The 15,915-nt window shown below is 42.1% G+C and overlaps 1 protein-coding gene across 2 annotated transcripts in view; it reads left to right on the top strand.

Moving 5' to 3' along the window:
• The window catches only part of SLC17A8 (solute carrier family 17 member 8), a 54,513-nt gene that overhangs the window by 6,604 nt on the left and 31,994 nt on the right, over positions 1 to 15,915 (top strand). The window contains exon 3 of one of the 2 annotated variants that reach the window (XM_002928487.4): positions 775 to 3,146. In XM_002928487.4, coding sequence (XP_002928533.2) covers positions 3,046 to 3,146 — 101 coding nt within the window. In that variant the 5' untranslated portion in view covers positions 775 to 3,045. Of the gene's footprint in view, positions 1 to 774; positions 15,739 to 15,915 lie in introns of both variants that reach the window. The other variant, XM_034644374.1, reaches the window with a different exon arrangement.

Consider the following 15,915-nt stretch of genomic DNA (forward strand, 5'->3'; position numbering starts at 1 on the left):
GCACAGTCTATAAAAGAAAAAATGGAAATTTGACCTCATCAAAATTAAACATTTTTTGTACTTCAAAATATAGCATGAAGAAAATGGAAAGACAAATGGCAGACCAAGAAAAAATATTTGCAAAACACATATGCTGAAAAAGGATCAAAAACATAGACACTTCAATAATGAGACAAAAATCTCATTTAAAAAATGGTGGGGGCGCCTGGGTGGCACAGCGGTTAAGCATCTGCCTTCGGCTCAGGGCGTAATCCCGGCGTTCTGGGATAGAGCCCCACATCAGGCTCCTGTGCTATGAGGCTGCTTCTTCCTCTCCCACTCCCCCTGCTTGTGTTCCCTCTCTTGCTGGCTGTCTCTGTCTCTGTCTCTGTCAAGTAAATAAATAAAATCTTAAAAAAAAAAATGGTGAACATACTTGAACAGAAATTTCACCAAAAAAGACATAAAAATGGCTAATAAGCACATGGAAAGGTCAGTGTCATTTAGTCATCAGGGTAATGCAAATTAAAACAATGAGATATCATTTCATACCCACTAGAAGGGTTATACTAAAAAAGATAGCAAATATTGGTGAGGATGTGCAGAAATGGGAGCCCTCATACACACTGGTGGGCATGTAAAATAATGCAGCAAGTTTGGAAAATAATTTGGCAGTTTCTAAAAAAGTTAAACATATACCTATGATATGACCCAGCAATTTCACTGCTGGTATTTACCCAAGAGAAATGAAGAGATGTGTCCATGCAAAGACTTACACGGGTATGTTCTTAACAGTTTTGTACATAATGACCCGAAATTGGAAACAACCTAAATGTCCATCAACAGGTCAAGGGATAGGTAAGTCAACAATCATGTGGTAAGTCCATATACTGAAATATTGCACAGAAAAGAAGGAACAACTACTGATATGAATGTGACTTGGACAGACCTCAAAATTACTAAGTGGAAGAAGCCAGACGTAGGAGAGCATATATTTTATGATTCCATTTATATGAAGTGTCCAGAAAAGACAAATCTATAGAGATAGAACATAAATTAATGGTTGCCCGGGACTGGGAGTGCGGGTGGGAGATGGGGATTAACAGTGAATATAAGGGATGTTTTTGTGCTTTGTGCTTTAGCGTAAGCACACAATAACCACCATATTGCGCAGTTTGGTGAATTTACTGAAAATCATTGTCCACTTGAAATGGATGAACCATATAATATACAAAATATACCTTAGTAAAGTCAGAGGAGGCGATGTGGAGGGTGTGACGGGGAGGAGAGAGAGACACAGAGACAGGTGAGAACAGCTGGATCCAGGCTGTTTGGATCTGAAACCTGGTGAGTTTAATCTCTTTGCCTTAGTTGCCTGTTAATGAAATTGGGAAAAATGAGTTACTAATCACAAAGCAGTGTTGGGAAGATTGTGATCATACATGAAGTCTGCTTAACAGAATTTATACTATAGAGAGAGCTCGATAAAATATTAGCCATGATAATAATTATTGTTTATTATTGTATTAATTATATTATTATTGTTATTAATTTACCAAGGATCCAGCTCTGATTTAGGTAACTTAAGTCAAATCTTGAAGAATGGGACTGCAGCTTGCAAATGGCAGTGACCGGTCCTGTGGACATGACTTTTGGGGAATTTGAGAGCCTACAGCACAGCATCTGTCAGGCACATTCAGGCTGGGAGATTGGAGCACTGGAGCTTTGCAGATAAAAGCTGCTTCTTCATGGTAGCATCGTTTACAGAGGTGTCACCTGCTGCCTATAAACGTGGGAGCAACATGTGATATTTTAACCCCAGTCCAACAACCCTTTAGGTTTTACCCCACTATCTGCCAGGTCCTACTGGGGCAGAGGACAGGTGATTGGGGGGCGTGGAGGAGGGACACCTTGTCTATGAGGGGTACTAGAGGAAGAGATGTCTTGGTGAGACTTAAGAATCCCTTGACATTTCCCAGACGAAGGGTGTGGAGAGTTACCCAGGCAGAGGGTACAGCTTGAGCAAACCCCAGGGGCTGTACGGAGCTTGATGAATTCAGTGAAGGGCTGCTCTGAAGAGCACAGTGACAAGAAACAAAGCTGGGGGCCCATGGAGGGCCTGTGAGCCATGATAAATGATAAAGAAGTTGGGTCTCTCCTGAGGACAGTGAGGACCAGGGAAGAGGTCTAAGTGAGTACTAGGACCAGCTTAGTTACCTCCAGTTAGGCGGCCCCGATGACACCTCCACACTACACCTTGAGAGATACTGCTCTGTTGATCAGAGGCAAATAAATTCCTTCCTAGGTACTTGCATTTAGCCTCCTGGAGTGCAAGTGTTCCTCCAAGGACCACATCCACACTAGTGTCTGGCGGAAAAACTGTTCCATGGCTCCCACGAGGGGCACATGAGGCATAATGTGGTGGCTGAGAGCCTGTCTGTAAGGCTAGACCTCAGAGAAGCAGAGGACTTGTAAATGCTTCATTCACTTCACCCCGGGTGTCTGCTCTGGCTGACAGCCCATTAATAAGCCCCAGCGGCTGAGGGGCAGGTATTGTGCTGGTTACTATAGCATCACCTTGGAAAGGATCACTCAGTGAGAGCTTCGGGCTGAGTGAGGCAGGAGGGGGATGCGGTCAGAAGCAGCAGGAGGGGCTGGAGAGAGGCTGCAGTTGCTGTTGCTGGTCTCAGGACACCTCGTGGGCTGGAGCCCACTTGAGCCTCTCCAGCTGCAGCCCCAGGGAGGGAGTGAGGCTGCGCTCAGCCTGAGAGTGGCTGCCTGAGACAGTGCCACAGGCACTGCTGAGCTTGTAGCTTTCAAGGGACTGAACTCCCAGCCAGACATTACTTGGCCTCTGTTGGGGGCGGATTTGGGAGGGGTGTCTCATCTTGGAAGAGCTGGGCTGGATTTCATCTCCTTTTTGATGTTAAGTAGTTACCTCCATGAGAACTGACTTCAGGCTACTCCTCGAGGAGAGCAGAGTGGTCCCCACGCTGGAAATGAAAAATGATGACAGTTTGTGAGACTTAACTGTTAGTGCTTGGAGGTCCCCCTCACCCATTCAAAATGCCTTTTAAAGCATTTGATACCTTCAAAGAAAAAATTCTGAAACCAGGAAAGGAAGGAGTGAAGAACGCCGTGGGAGATTCGTTGGGGATTTTACAAAGGTAAAGTTTGAATGCAAACTTTGGGTTTATGTCTGGGTAGTTTCACATTGCCAATGTTTCAAAGACTTTGCTTCATATTTTAAAAGCCATCTTTTAAAAAAGGAGTGGTAGGTCAGATTAGATGGCTTCTGGAGCCCCTTCTAGCTCCAACACACTAAGCCTGGAGGAAAAAAAAAAAAGATGCATCGAAAATATAGGATTGAATTAGGAAAATAGCAAGACAGGCATTCTGCTTATATGGCAGTATTAGTACTTGCCGGAGATGGTGATGTTGCGTATTGTGTGTTCGGCATTGAATTAGAAAAGATATAGGGAGATAATATTTCCTGTTAATTCAATAATAATGACAAAATCAGGAACCCTGTTACATGGTTATGCTTTTAGTTGAAATAATTTTTAAGAATTTTTCACTACAAATGAAAATTAGATATATGTTCAGCTTGTTATATAAACTATATAAGGTGGTTGCTGATTGGTTTTGAAAGAAGAGAATAGTTACACAATAGTTTGAAGAAAGTATGTTTAAAAATTAGTATTTAAGTAAAAAGAAACCTTACATGGTTACAGTGAGAAAATACTATGTACTACCATCATTAAAATGAATGTTTTTGTCCAAACCAAAAAATAAATCTTTTTTTTAAAGTGAAATGCATTATTATTAGGAGAGTTTGCCACAAATGAATGAATTGATGTGACATTGTTAATTTGTGATTTTTTATAGACATAGACTTTCTAGGTTTTATAGATGAATTTATAAGCAGTCCTTATGTACAAGGTAAGATGATTTTTTAAAAACCTTAGATATAAATAAATGTGAAAAATACTCTTGATAATATTTTTATATGTTTGAATGACTATTTCTAATCCTGATGAGTGAAAATGCCATCTGGCATCTCCTTTTAACTTTTTATGATATCCCTTAAATTAAAAAAAAACTTCAGCATGCAAAGGACTGTTTCTAGGCACACAGAGATTCATTCCATTCCTTGGGTTTTATAACACAGGGGCTCCTGTCAATGTGACATTTCCACTGTATCACTCTTGAACTTTCATAGTAAGAGAACTAAGTTCAGCCCTTTATTAATTTAAACATTAAAAACAAAAAGGTTTCAATTAGACCCACACTGAATTATCATGTATAGATAAAAACCTAGCTGACAGCAGGATAAACCAGCCAAACATAGGAAGTGATGATAATGACCTTTTCTTTTAAGAATGTTTTAGCCTTGTGTTGCGCACTCCCCAGGTAATGTCCGTCTTACGGTGATGGTGTTCATTTGATTAAAAACGAAAAAGGAGGCATAATGGCTTGATTGGCATATTCAACTATGATGACAAAGGAGTCTGACAAAGCCAGGAACAAAAACCGTTACTTTGAACTATAGTCGACTACAGCCACCATTATAATCATCAAACTCTGTGCCTTAGTTTATACAATATTGGACAAGGAAGCAGTTAGGAATTTTCTTTCCAACATTAAGTTGAATTGCTTTTTTGAAATTGAATCACTTTCTTCGGTAAGAGACTTACTGTAAGAGCTGGTTTTGCAGTGTTTGATTAGATGATCCACTTGAAAATTCTTTTGTTTGCCAGATTGGTTTGCTTAGGAATATAATAAAATTCATAATTTCCAAGTTGTACGACCTCAACCCAAAACTGAGCTATGTGTTTAGGACTCTGAATGTTTTCCTTGGAAGTGAATCACAATACAATAGAAAAATGGCTAACAGGACTTGGAAAGCAGAATGCACTAAATGCATGTTAGATGTTATCGCTGTTGGCTTAATAATAGAATGACTTGAGAAAAAATAGAGCCAAACTTGAACCCCTTCCTTCCATGATCCTGAAGGAAATTATTGGCAGAGGAAGGTTAAAAAAAAGGCACTAATTGACTAGCAATCCAAGTTGACCCTAAGCTCTGACAGGCTTTGGGCAGAGCTGCAGAATTACGGTTCCTCCAGTGAGACCAACTGTGACACACACTTGGTGTTCACCTTGTCTGTAAGATATTTATGTATCAAGTGCCTTGTCCAGAGCCCGGTATACAATGAACACATTCCCTCCCCTTGCTGTTTTTTCACCTAAAACCAATTGGCAGAATCCGATGGAAAAAAAAAATCGGAAAAAAACTGTTTTCTGTTTTGTAAGGTAGACGAGCATTCAGAAGGTAGAACTTAAGCAAGCAGTGTCAATCACCGATGTCTTTTAATACTTGATACTGAAATCATCATCTAAATGGAATTCCTGAGGTGTCTTTTTTAAAAAAGATTTTATTTGTTTATTTGAGGGAGAGAGAGCACACGCATGCATTGCAGAGCGAGGAGCAGAGGGGGAGGGCGAGGGAGAGAGAATCTCAAGCAGACTCCACGCTGACCGCAGAGCCCTACTCAACACTCGGTCTCACCATCCAGAGATCGTGACCTGAGTGGAAACCAAGAGTTGAATGCTTAACCAGCTGAGCCACTCAGGTACCCATCTTGGGGTGCTTTTTAATTACTGAGCATTCCTCATGGTCAGGGGAGTGGCAGATGCATAGGGAAGCTTTTGAAGTGCATACATGGGGCTGATTACAGTCAGGCATTATCAGCCTTTCTGGAGAAGAGTCATGGATAAAAAGCAGCTGAACAATTTCATCAGCTAAAAGTACAATAATATTTCGGAAGTATAGGAAGAAAGAATACGTTCACGTATAGTCCAATATTGGAACAGACAACATAAAAGGCATTAAATTTGGAAGTTGATACCTAGAAATTCACATGTAGATTTATTCAACTTACATGCAATATGGATGTCCTCTAATTGCTTATGTATAATAAAATACTAATGGAAAGCATTATCTGTTCCTGGCACTGTAAACACATTAAATTCCATTAAACCCCATGGGGTGGGGACTATTGCAGTTAAGGACCATTTTAGTTGAGAAAGCTGAGGCACAGAGAGGTTAAGTAAGTTACCCAAGGTCACACAGCTTGTAAGTGGCAGAGTTGGGTTTCAGAACAGATGTTCTCTGCCCACCACTCTTTGTCATTACACTATGTGACCTCCCTACCTAAGTGTCTTTGCTCTTCCCACTTAACTGTGTTGAAACTTAATGACTCATTTAGGGAGTTGCAGTATTGAAGATTTCCCAAGGGAACTGAAGGGGTGCCTGGTCTCCTTGTAAGTATTTATATCTTCCCTTTAAAGAGATGGAGCCAATCCCTGTGTGTTTTGTCCCTCTCAGCATTCAGTGACTGTGTGTTCAACTTATGTGCCAGGCATGCACTGTCTACTCCATTGACAAAAATCAAGTGTGTGAGAGTGGGCTCTGCGGTCAGGTGAGCCTGGGTTCTAATGGCTGTGACAGCATTTACTTTCTGCCTGGACCACTTCAGGCAACTTGGCTTCCAACTTACCAGGGTAAGGCTAGTAAAGCAAAGTAAGGTCACATCTCTCCCTTGCTCAAAACCTCCCCACGGTTTCTTACCTCTCTCAGAATTAAAGCCTGCATCCTTTCAATGGCCTTTAAGGCCCTACCTGATCTGTGGAACTTGAGAACTCTGACTTCATCTCTGGCCTTCTTTTCCTGCCTCACGCCACTCCAGCCACACTCTGCACTCTTATGGGAACTCCCCAGACCCACGCCTGTGCCAGCTTTTGCATCCAGTTTTTCACCCTGAAAGTTTTTTCTCTAATTGCCTGATGGCTTATTCTCCCAGGGAGGACTCTTCTGACCATCCTATTTAAAGAGAAAGCTCTCCTTCCCCCCTCCCCCACCCACTCCCTATCTCTCTTCCTTGCTTCATTTTACCCCACTTCTATGGGTTCCCTAAAAGTAGAGCCTGAGACAGGGATTTGGAGAGCCTAGGATGTGATTTACAGAGGCGGAAATTGGGAGGCAGGGAGTAAAGCAAGATCGGAAAGGAGAAAACCAAGCAAAGATGTGATCTCAGGTATGCACAGGGGCCAGATCACAGTGGGAGGGTCTGGGGCATCACTGGCACTGAGCTGTCCCTTTAAGCAAAGGGGCCAGTCTTTCATGTCTGTGCATCAGTGAGTCATTGACTGTAGGCTACCCCGGCTAAGGGTCAGGATCAATTCAGGACCAACCAGCCTCGCCACTATGGTGACCCATGGCCTTGCCTTTTGGTCTTGGTATGAGGACCCCAACATGACTGGGCAGCAGTTGTAGCTATATTTAATGGGATTTTCATTGTATTCCCAAGTGGAAGAATTCTTCCTTGGGCACCAAGACTCCTAGACCCACAGAGTCTAAAGTTGAAGAGATGAGATAGTCCATAAGTGAGTTACTGGGTATGATGGTAAGTGGTCTACTCCCACTTCCACCCTGTGTTTCCCAGACAATGTATTCAGCCTATTGGGGCCACAGCACCATTATAATAACTGTTGGTTTATGGAACATACTGCATCCTGAAGGACAGCACCCTATCTTCATGGGGATTCCTCTCTGAGCTGATGACTCTGCTGCATCTTGAAGAGGCTTCCTTTGCTCTGGTAGGCGCAGCTCCTGCACCGTGCGGCTCGTGGTTGGACCAGTGGATCCCACTGTCATGTGCCCCCTGCTGTACCTCCTTTGCCATAAACTGGGTGTCTGGGTCTTAGGTGATGTTATGTGGGATCCCATGTTGGCTAATCAGGATTCTGGGAATCCTCAGGCGGTGATGCTGGCCAAGACTTGCAGGCTTATATGTGGAATATATGTAACCCCCAGTCAGGATGAACTGCTACCCTTTCCAAGGTGGAAGGAGTCTGATATAAACAATTTGGCACCACGACGCTGGTTTGTGTCCTCAGGGACTGTCCCACATCAGGGGCTCAGCATTAGTTTTGTGGATGACAGCAGTGGTAGCTACATCAGTCATGGTGAGTGGGATCCCAAACATTCCTTCTGTCTCTGCTCCCACGGCTACCCCACGCGCCACTCCTCCAGGCCTGGGTGGCTGAGAGCAGAAGCTGGCCACCATCCACCAGCCATGCCAGCCATCCACTGGCTGTTTAGTGCCTCTTTCCAAGTGGAAGCTCTCTGGTGTGTGTTCATGAGCAACCCCACGATCTCACACTCTGTGTCCACGCTCTGTGTTCAATCTCATGGCTGCAGTTCTGTGAGGAAGATCCTTCAAATGCCATTCTGACCTCGCTGCCCTTGTCTCTGATCTTGAAGTCCTGCCACTGGCCTCTGCCACTCCAGACTTCTAGCTTCTGACGGCCACTGGGAGCCCAGTTCTGGAATAGCACCTCCTGCTGTCAGATGGGATCTGCCTAGGACAGTCACTGCTGAGAGGCTCAGTGGTGCTGGTGGCCCCATTCCTCACTGCCTTGGTAAAGGAGTGTGATTCCTCAGGCTGCCTAAGGAATATATTTAGCTTATGGGTTTTCTGCATTATTTAGTAAATCCATATAGCCCATCTACTTTTCCTATAATCTGCCATGATTGTTCAGGCATCTCTCTTAAAACTACAACAACAACAACAACAAAACCAGCTAAAGGGGGACCTATTTATTGAAGAGTATGATTAACATTGAAAATATATTCCAAATACATATTTTATATTCCAAATAGCAGATTTCAAAATTTTAGTTAAAGGAATAGAAGATAGCCAATTTAATCCTCACTAATTCATCTCTATGGTCCAATCAAATTCAGTAGTCATTGTAACAGGCATTAAAACATGAAATAGGCCTATAATTTAGGTTTATAGGACAATGAAGGAAGGGAGAAAAAGTGAGCCCCTGAACCCAAAGAAGAATATTCTTGCAGGCTTGGTTATTCTGCCTTTGAAATGAACATGAATGGCAAGAGGATTGGTGTTGGACGTGCTTGTTAAAGCATGACCTGACTTCTCCAGGTCCCCATCTTTAGGTTCTTATTCAAGGGGAAGTCACTCATGGTCAAATTGAAAGGCAGAAGTCACAGACAGTCAAATCCACTTCAAAGATGGTCTCTGCTCAATTTCTGACCCACAAGAAACTCTTGAGTTATTTTTAAAAACCATCGTAGTGGCTAATCTCTGCCCACAATGTGATAATGACTAGAAATCATACACAATTATTTATTTTTTTTAGAAAGAGAAGTTGTCAGGCTGCCCTTGTCATCTCTACTTTGTCCAAGCTTCTGAGAGTCACACTACTAGCTTGTTGGAACTATGTCTTTTGGCCTTTGCCAAGATGTTAAATCCTGTGTCATGGGCCTCTTGCATTCATTTTTCCTAAGGCTGTGTAACAAAGTACCACAACCTGAATGGCTTACATTTATTTATTATTCCACTGTTCTGGAGGCCAGAAGTCCAAAATCAAGGTGTCAGCAGGACCACGCTCCCTGGGAAGCCTCTGAAGGAGGGTTTATCTTTGCCTCTTCCTCTTTGGTGGCTGCTGGTAACCCTGGGCATTCCTTGACTTGTAGACACTCACATCATTCCAGTCTCTGCCTCTGTTGTCACCTGGCCTTCTTCCCTGAGCTTCTGTGTCTATGCTCAAATTCCCCTCTTCATAGGGACACCAGACGTTGGATAAGGACCCACCCTCATCCAATATAACCTCATCTTCACTTGATGACATCTGCAAAGACCCTATTTCTAAATAAAGTCCTATTTACAGATATCAGAGCTTAAGACTTGAACATATCTTTCTGGTTTTTATTTGGGAGTACTCTCCTAATTTTTAAACTGGAAATTAATCCAAATTCTGAAAAAACCATACACACACACACACACACACAAACACACCCCAAACCATACAAACAAAACATATCTATGGGCCAGACTGGCCTTTGAGCTGTCTGTCACCTGCAAGCTAAGGGTTTTGGAATAAAAAAGCCACAGAGACCAGGTTTGTTTGTTTGTTTGTTTGTTTGTTTATTTCCCTTATCGTCCATCTTAGCATTCCCTGATTAGGTAATAAGCACTGACTCTCTGCATGAATGAGGGGACAGGAAAGGATGAAATTACCAGGAGGAAAATAAAAACAGGCTAACGCTTCAAAATCTGTGTGACTGTGCCAGGTGCTAGGGATACTTGGTTCCTGACTTTGAACTTACTATGGTCTATTGGAAGAGGGAAATATTAATTTTAAAAATTACAAAAATGCAGGTGGTATGACAGTATTGACTGGGTAGGAGTTGAATTTTATTGAGATCTTTTTGAATTTGATGTCTTGAGAGCCACGCTGATGAGATCCTATCTCAAATCCCAAACTAGCTCTGGGCATCAGATTTTAAGTACCCCCTCCCTTCTTTAAAAGTTACCATTTATCATTTATCGAATGCTAGGAATGATACTAAGTGCTTTATAAAGTTTATCTCATTTAGTGCTCACATTATGTGTTCCCTTTCAGGGAACTGAGGTTCAGAGAGGTTAAGTATCTAGCTCAAGTTCACACAGCTGATAAATACCAGACTTAGCATTTGACACAGGTTTGTCTGACTCTAAGGCATGTTCCCTCCATCCTTCTTCAATATTCCTTCTCTAGAACCTTTAAAAATGTCTACTTAGGTGAAGTACCTAATATGTGTAAGGTGCTTTCTGGTTTGGTCCTGTGGCGTACTGGCAGGAGTGGGCTTGGTATCAGTCTGGGTTATGTTTTCACTTCACCCACTGCAGCTGGGTGATTCTTGGGCAAGTTTTTGAGGTGTTCTGAGTCTCCCAAGCTGTAAGAGGGGGATAAATTCTACCTCTCAAGATTGTTCTGAGGATTAAGGGAGATTTTACATGTATATGTATGTGCATATATATTATGTAAATATATATATAATATATAAATATGTACCTCACACAGTATTGGTGTAGAACGTAGTCAGTATGGTTCAATCATCTTGCTTCTTCCAGCAGAATAGCAACTTAAGGATTGTGTAAACACTGATCTGAAGTAAATGACCTTCTTCTGGAAGGTCAATTAGAATACTGTATCAGTCTGCTTGAGTTGCTGTCACAAAGTACCAGAGACCGGGAAACTTAGCAGAAATTTATTTTCTCACAGTTCTGGAGACTCGAAGTCCAACATCAAGGTGTCGACAGTTTGCTTTCTCCTAAAGGCCACCTACTTGCTGGGTCTTCACATGGTCTTTCCTCTGTGGACATGCAGTCCTGATGTCTGTGTGCCCAAATTTCGTCCTATAAGGACGCTGGTCTTACTGCATTAGGGCCCAGCCATATAATTTCATTTAATTGCTCTTTAAGGCCCTTTGTCCCAATACATTCTGAGCTCCTGAGGGTTAAGGCTTCAAAGTAAGAATGTAGGGTGGGGACAGTGGGGACACAATTCAGCCCATAATAAATACTTACCATAAGTGAGCAAGTGAATGGATTTTAAAAAGCCATAAAATGATCTGTAAATTCTGCTAACTTTGTGCTCCAAATGTTGACCTTATTGCCTACAAAACCAAACCAAACCTGCTCCAAAATTACTGGGTACGTTTGATGTAAGTAAGTAGTTCTGTAAGTGCCTAAAGGCTAGTGAGCACATGGTCAGCAATCAGACTCCTGGGGCTGAAATGTTTACTGGACAACCGTGTTTGTGAACAATGGGCTTGTACTTTCCTAGTGTGTAAAGGGCCAGCAGCCCACAGACTGCAGCTCTCTGAGTTTGGAGAAACAAGACAGATGTTACGCTGGCAAGCATGACGGCTCTCTGATCTTATAGGCCAAGTGCAGGCAAACACCAAAACACCTAATATGATGAACAGCTCTTTTGGATAATTAAAGCCCTCCACTTCTTAAGAAGGGAGTCGCCTTTTCTCCTTATGACCCCAACCCTCTTCAGAAAAACAAACAAACAAACTTGTTTCTGGGCGGGGGTGAACAGATCTTTACCTCTATGTGTAAGTGCTTCAAATCAGGAGTGAAGTCTGGAATTGATCCACCAATTCCATTCAGTTGAATAGGGATTAATTATGTCCAGGCCGTACGCTGGGCCCTGGGAATAAAGATGAGTCAGAAATGGTTCCTGCCTTCAACATGCTCATGTCTCCTGGGGAGGCATTCACTCACTCATTCACATTCTCAGATCAACAAATATTTACTCAACACCTACTATGCTGATGGAAGCAAATAACTAACTCAATGTGATAAATGGGCCAGCTGAGGAATGTGTCCAGGACCTAGGACACATCAGGGATGGTGTAGGCTCTAACACTGAATCAACTGCTGCTCATTTGTGGAGGTAGTGTTTTACTCATTGCTGTGTAGGCTCATTTAATCCCAACAACAGCTCTGTGAGCTGAATATCGCATTCATTTTACAGATGAGGAAAAGTGAGATTCAGAATGGCCAACTGCCCTTGCCCAGAGTCGCACAGCTGGTACATAAGTGGCAGAGCTGGCTATCAAACCTGGGTTGACTGATGGCAGTGAAGCCTGACTTGTCGCATCATACAGGGGGAGGGGGTTGAGAATCTTCCTCTCAGAGCTTGGCTGTACAAGAAATGTTCCATTATTTTACTGTTTTTATTTTATTTTTTAAAAATTTTATTTGTTTGAGGGAGAGCACAAGCAGGGAGAGCAGCAGGCAGAGGGAGAAGCAGGCTCTCTACTGAGCAAGGAGCTTGGACTCAATCCCAGGACATCATGACCTGAGTCGAAGACAGCCACATAACTGACTGAGCCACCCAGGTGTCCCTACTTTACTGTTCTTAAATCAAATCTGACTCTGAGCCCGAGCCTGTTGGAAATGAACTTTCAGATGATGTGTGTGGGCACTTCCTGCCACAACTAGGTTGTGCAAGGGACACACAAACAACTCAGGGGTCCCTGTAGTGGTTGATCCATGTTTGCGCCTGGTTGCATGGTGGCTTGAAGTCTGGTGACTCTACTAGCACTTGGGGCAAGGGAAATTGTGACCCAGTGCCCAAGCCTCCTCTCCACAGCTCCCCACATCCTATCTCCAACTTGGGGGAGTGCTGTAGGAAGTGCTCAAGGTCAGGCGGCTATAGGTCCTGCTGCTTGGGGAGCCCATACCTCCTTCCTTGGGGTTTATCTTCCCTTTTATCAAACTACTCTTTCCTTTCTCTCTGCCCCCCATACCATTATGTCCTTCTTCTGGACACTCTTAGGATGTCCCAGATGGCATCATGCACACAGACAGGGACAGATGCATAAAAGATTTATTGAGGGAAAATGGGGAAAGAGCTGAGGGGGCTGGGAAAATAATGGGACTGTGATGTTATCTGTATAGGAGAAAGGGAAAGATTTTGGTAGGAAGAGTCTCAGACTACACCCAGTACTAGGAAGTTTTGCAAGGGCAACAGTAGACCACCAGGGCTACAAATTATAAATAGTCCTGTGATCCAAATGGTTCTTGAACATCAGTATAAGTGACAATGCATGGCATCAATGCTCAGTTTAACACAATGGACTCATTAAGCGATTGTGGGGATTAATGTAATAAAAGTAGCTGGTATATACTGAGTTTTTAACGTGTGTTAAGTTCTGTTCCAAATGGTCTAACTATAATAATCCACTTATGATAATCCTGAGAACCCCACAAAGGAGAAACTACTCTTATAATTCCTAGGTTACAGATGAAGGAACAGAAGCCCAGAGAGGTTAACTAGATGAAAGTCACACAGCTAAGTAAGTGGAAGAGTAAACATTCATACTAAGTCACACTGGCTCCTAGTTTGGATATAGGGTGGAGAAGAAACAAAGCATCCATGAGGACTTCAAGGTTTTTGCCTGAGCAACCAGAGGAACAAAATTATCATTACTTAGGATGGGAAAGATTTCAGAAATTAAATTTTTTTAGGGAAACTCAGTTTGGATATGTTAAGTTTGAGATGCTGATTGTGTGCTGAAGGAGATGTCAAATAAGTCTATTTATGAAAATTGGAATCTGTATCTAAAGCCCACAGATGGGATTAGATCACCTACAGAGTGTAGATAGAAAATAAAAGAGATCTGTGAGCTGAGTCCTGGTCATCCCAGTGTTTACAGGTCAAGGAAATAGGGAATTAGTTTAAGAGACAAAGTGGAAAGTGTGGTCAGAGAATTAGGAGGACGAGCACATGAGTGTTGTTTCTTGGGAGAAAATAAAGGAAGAAAGAGTGATCAGTTGTGTTAAGTGTTGATAGGCTGATTACATGAAGACCTAAGATGACCATTGGATTGAGCCAAAGGTCAATGGAAAGCGTTGATGACCTTAAGAAGAGCAATTTTGATGGACAGGTTGGGGGATACCCGGTTGGAATGGGTCCAAGAGAGAATGGGAGGTGGGGAATTGAAGAAAGTGACTTCCGAATTTTCTAAAAAAAAAAAAAAAGATGATGATAATGGGGGTAGCTGGAGGAGAAAGTGTTTTTATTTTAAATTTTGATGTGGGAGAAATAAGAACATATTTGTAGACAACAGAAATGATCCAGTAGAGAGGAGAAAATAATTGATGAATTATGGGAGTGGGAATTTCTGGAACAATATCCTTGAGTAGATGAGAGGGGGTGAGATCTGAAGAGAGGTTGGCTTTGGGTAGAAAAGAAAAGGTAGAATGCATCAGCATAAGTGCAGGTGGGTAGCTAGGTACGTTGAGAAGTTGCTGCAGTTCTCTTCTGGTTACTTCAGTGTGCTCACCCATTTATTAAGCTACCGCTCTGAGCTCAGTTAAATATTGAAATCTCCTTCCCTTGTTTTATCATTGCTCTTCGCTTCGATTTCAACAAAACCTGAATCATGCAGTAATTATGGCTCCTTTTCTTTCTTCCTCACCAGCTAAGAGCTGAAGGAAGGCAGAGAACATGTCACATTCTTTATTGCTCCCCAACACTTGGTACAGTGCCTGACATACAGCATGCACTCAATAAATATTTGATGATTGAATTGAATCTAGTATACTTGAATTGAATCTCTATACATATACTTTGAACCTGATTTTGCTTGAGTCTTAAGAAGCTACCAATATCATGTTCTCTACGGATTGGTTGGGAAGATTATTTGCGCTTCAATCTATTCTGTTAATCGTTGTATTAGTTATTTATTACTGAATTCAATATTCATGAAAACTTACAAGTTTTGCTCATTTTTACAAAAACTTGGACCTTAACTGGGCCATAGCAACATCCTCAGAAGGGTTACAATATGTGAGATGTTTAATTGACAGCATTCATTTTGTCCAATTCCTTTTTATTTTTTTTTAAAAAAAGGGTAAATTCACTGTAATTGACATACGTAATCTGAACCTATAGAAGTCAATGAAAAATCCTAGCATCTGGTTAAAAGGTGCCAGAGGATCGGATCACCTCCTTAGAAGAACCACCTAGGAAGAAAGGATATACAACCAACTGGGTATGTGCTGTGATAGAAGATGTGCTTCCCTACCTCTACCTAATATTTTGTTAAGATTTAGATAAAGAGGAAGAATCTGCAAATGGATTGATTTTCTACTGTGTATCTTTTTAGTAAGCTCCAGATGATACTAAAATCAAGGTCAAGTGCAATAGTCCAGCTAGGTCATGCAATGTGGATGAAGTCTGTCAATACTCTTCCAGCAGGAAATTCAGTAAAGCATATTGCTGAGGACACAGACTTGGACTTGGACTTGCATCCCACCTCAGATGACTTAGTTTCCTGATCTACATAATGGCAAGATAACACCATCTATGCCATGGAGTTGTTGTGAGCTTTAAATGACCTAACGCCTATAAAAGTGCAATACGATATCCAGAATATCAGTAATTTTAGCCGTTATTATTTATTGTCATGACGATAACTTTTTAAAAGGCAGTCTGCATCCTACTTTGGGTTTCCATTTTTCTTCTTCTGTACACCTTTTCTTTTTGCCTCATATATTTC

The sequence above is a fragment of the Ailuropoda melanoleuca genome, chromosome 15 (assembly GCF_002007445.2).
Source record: "Ailuropoda melanoleuca isolate Jingjing chromosome 15, ASM200744v2, whole genome shotgun sequence".
Classification (NCBI taxonomy): Eukaryota; Metazoa; Chordata; class Mammalia; order Carnivora; family Ursidae; genus Ailuropoda; species Ailuropoda melanoleuca.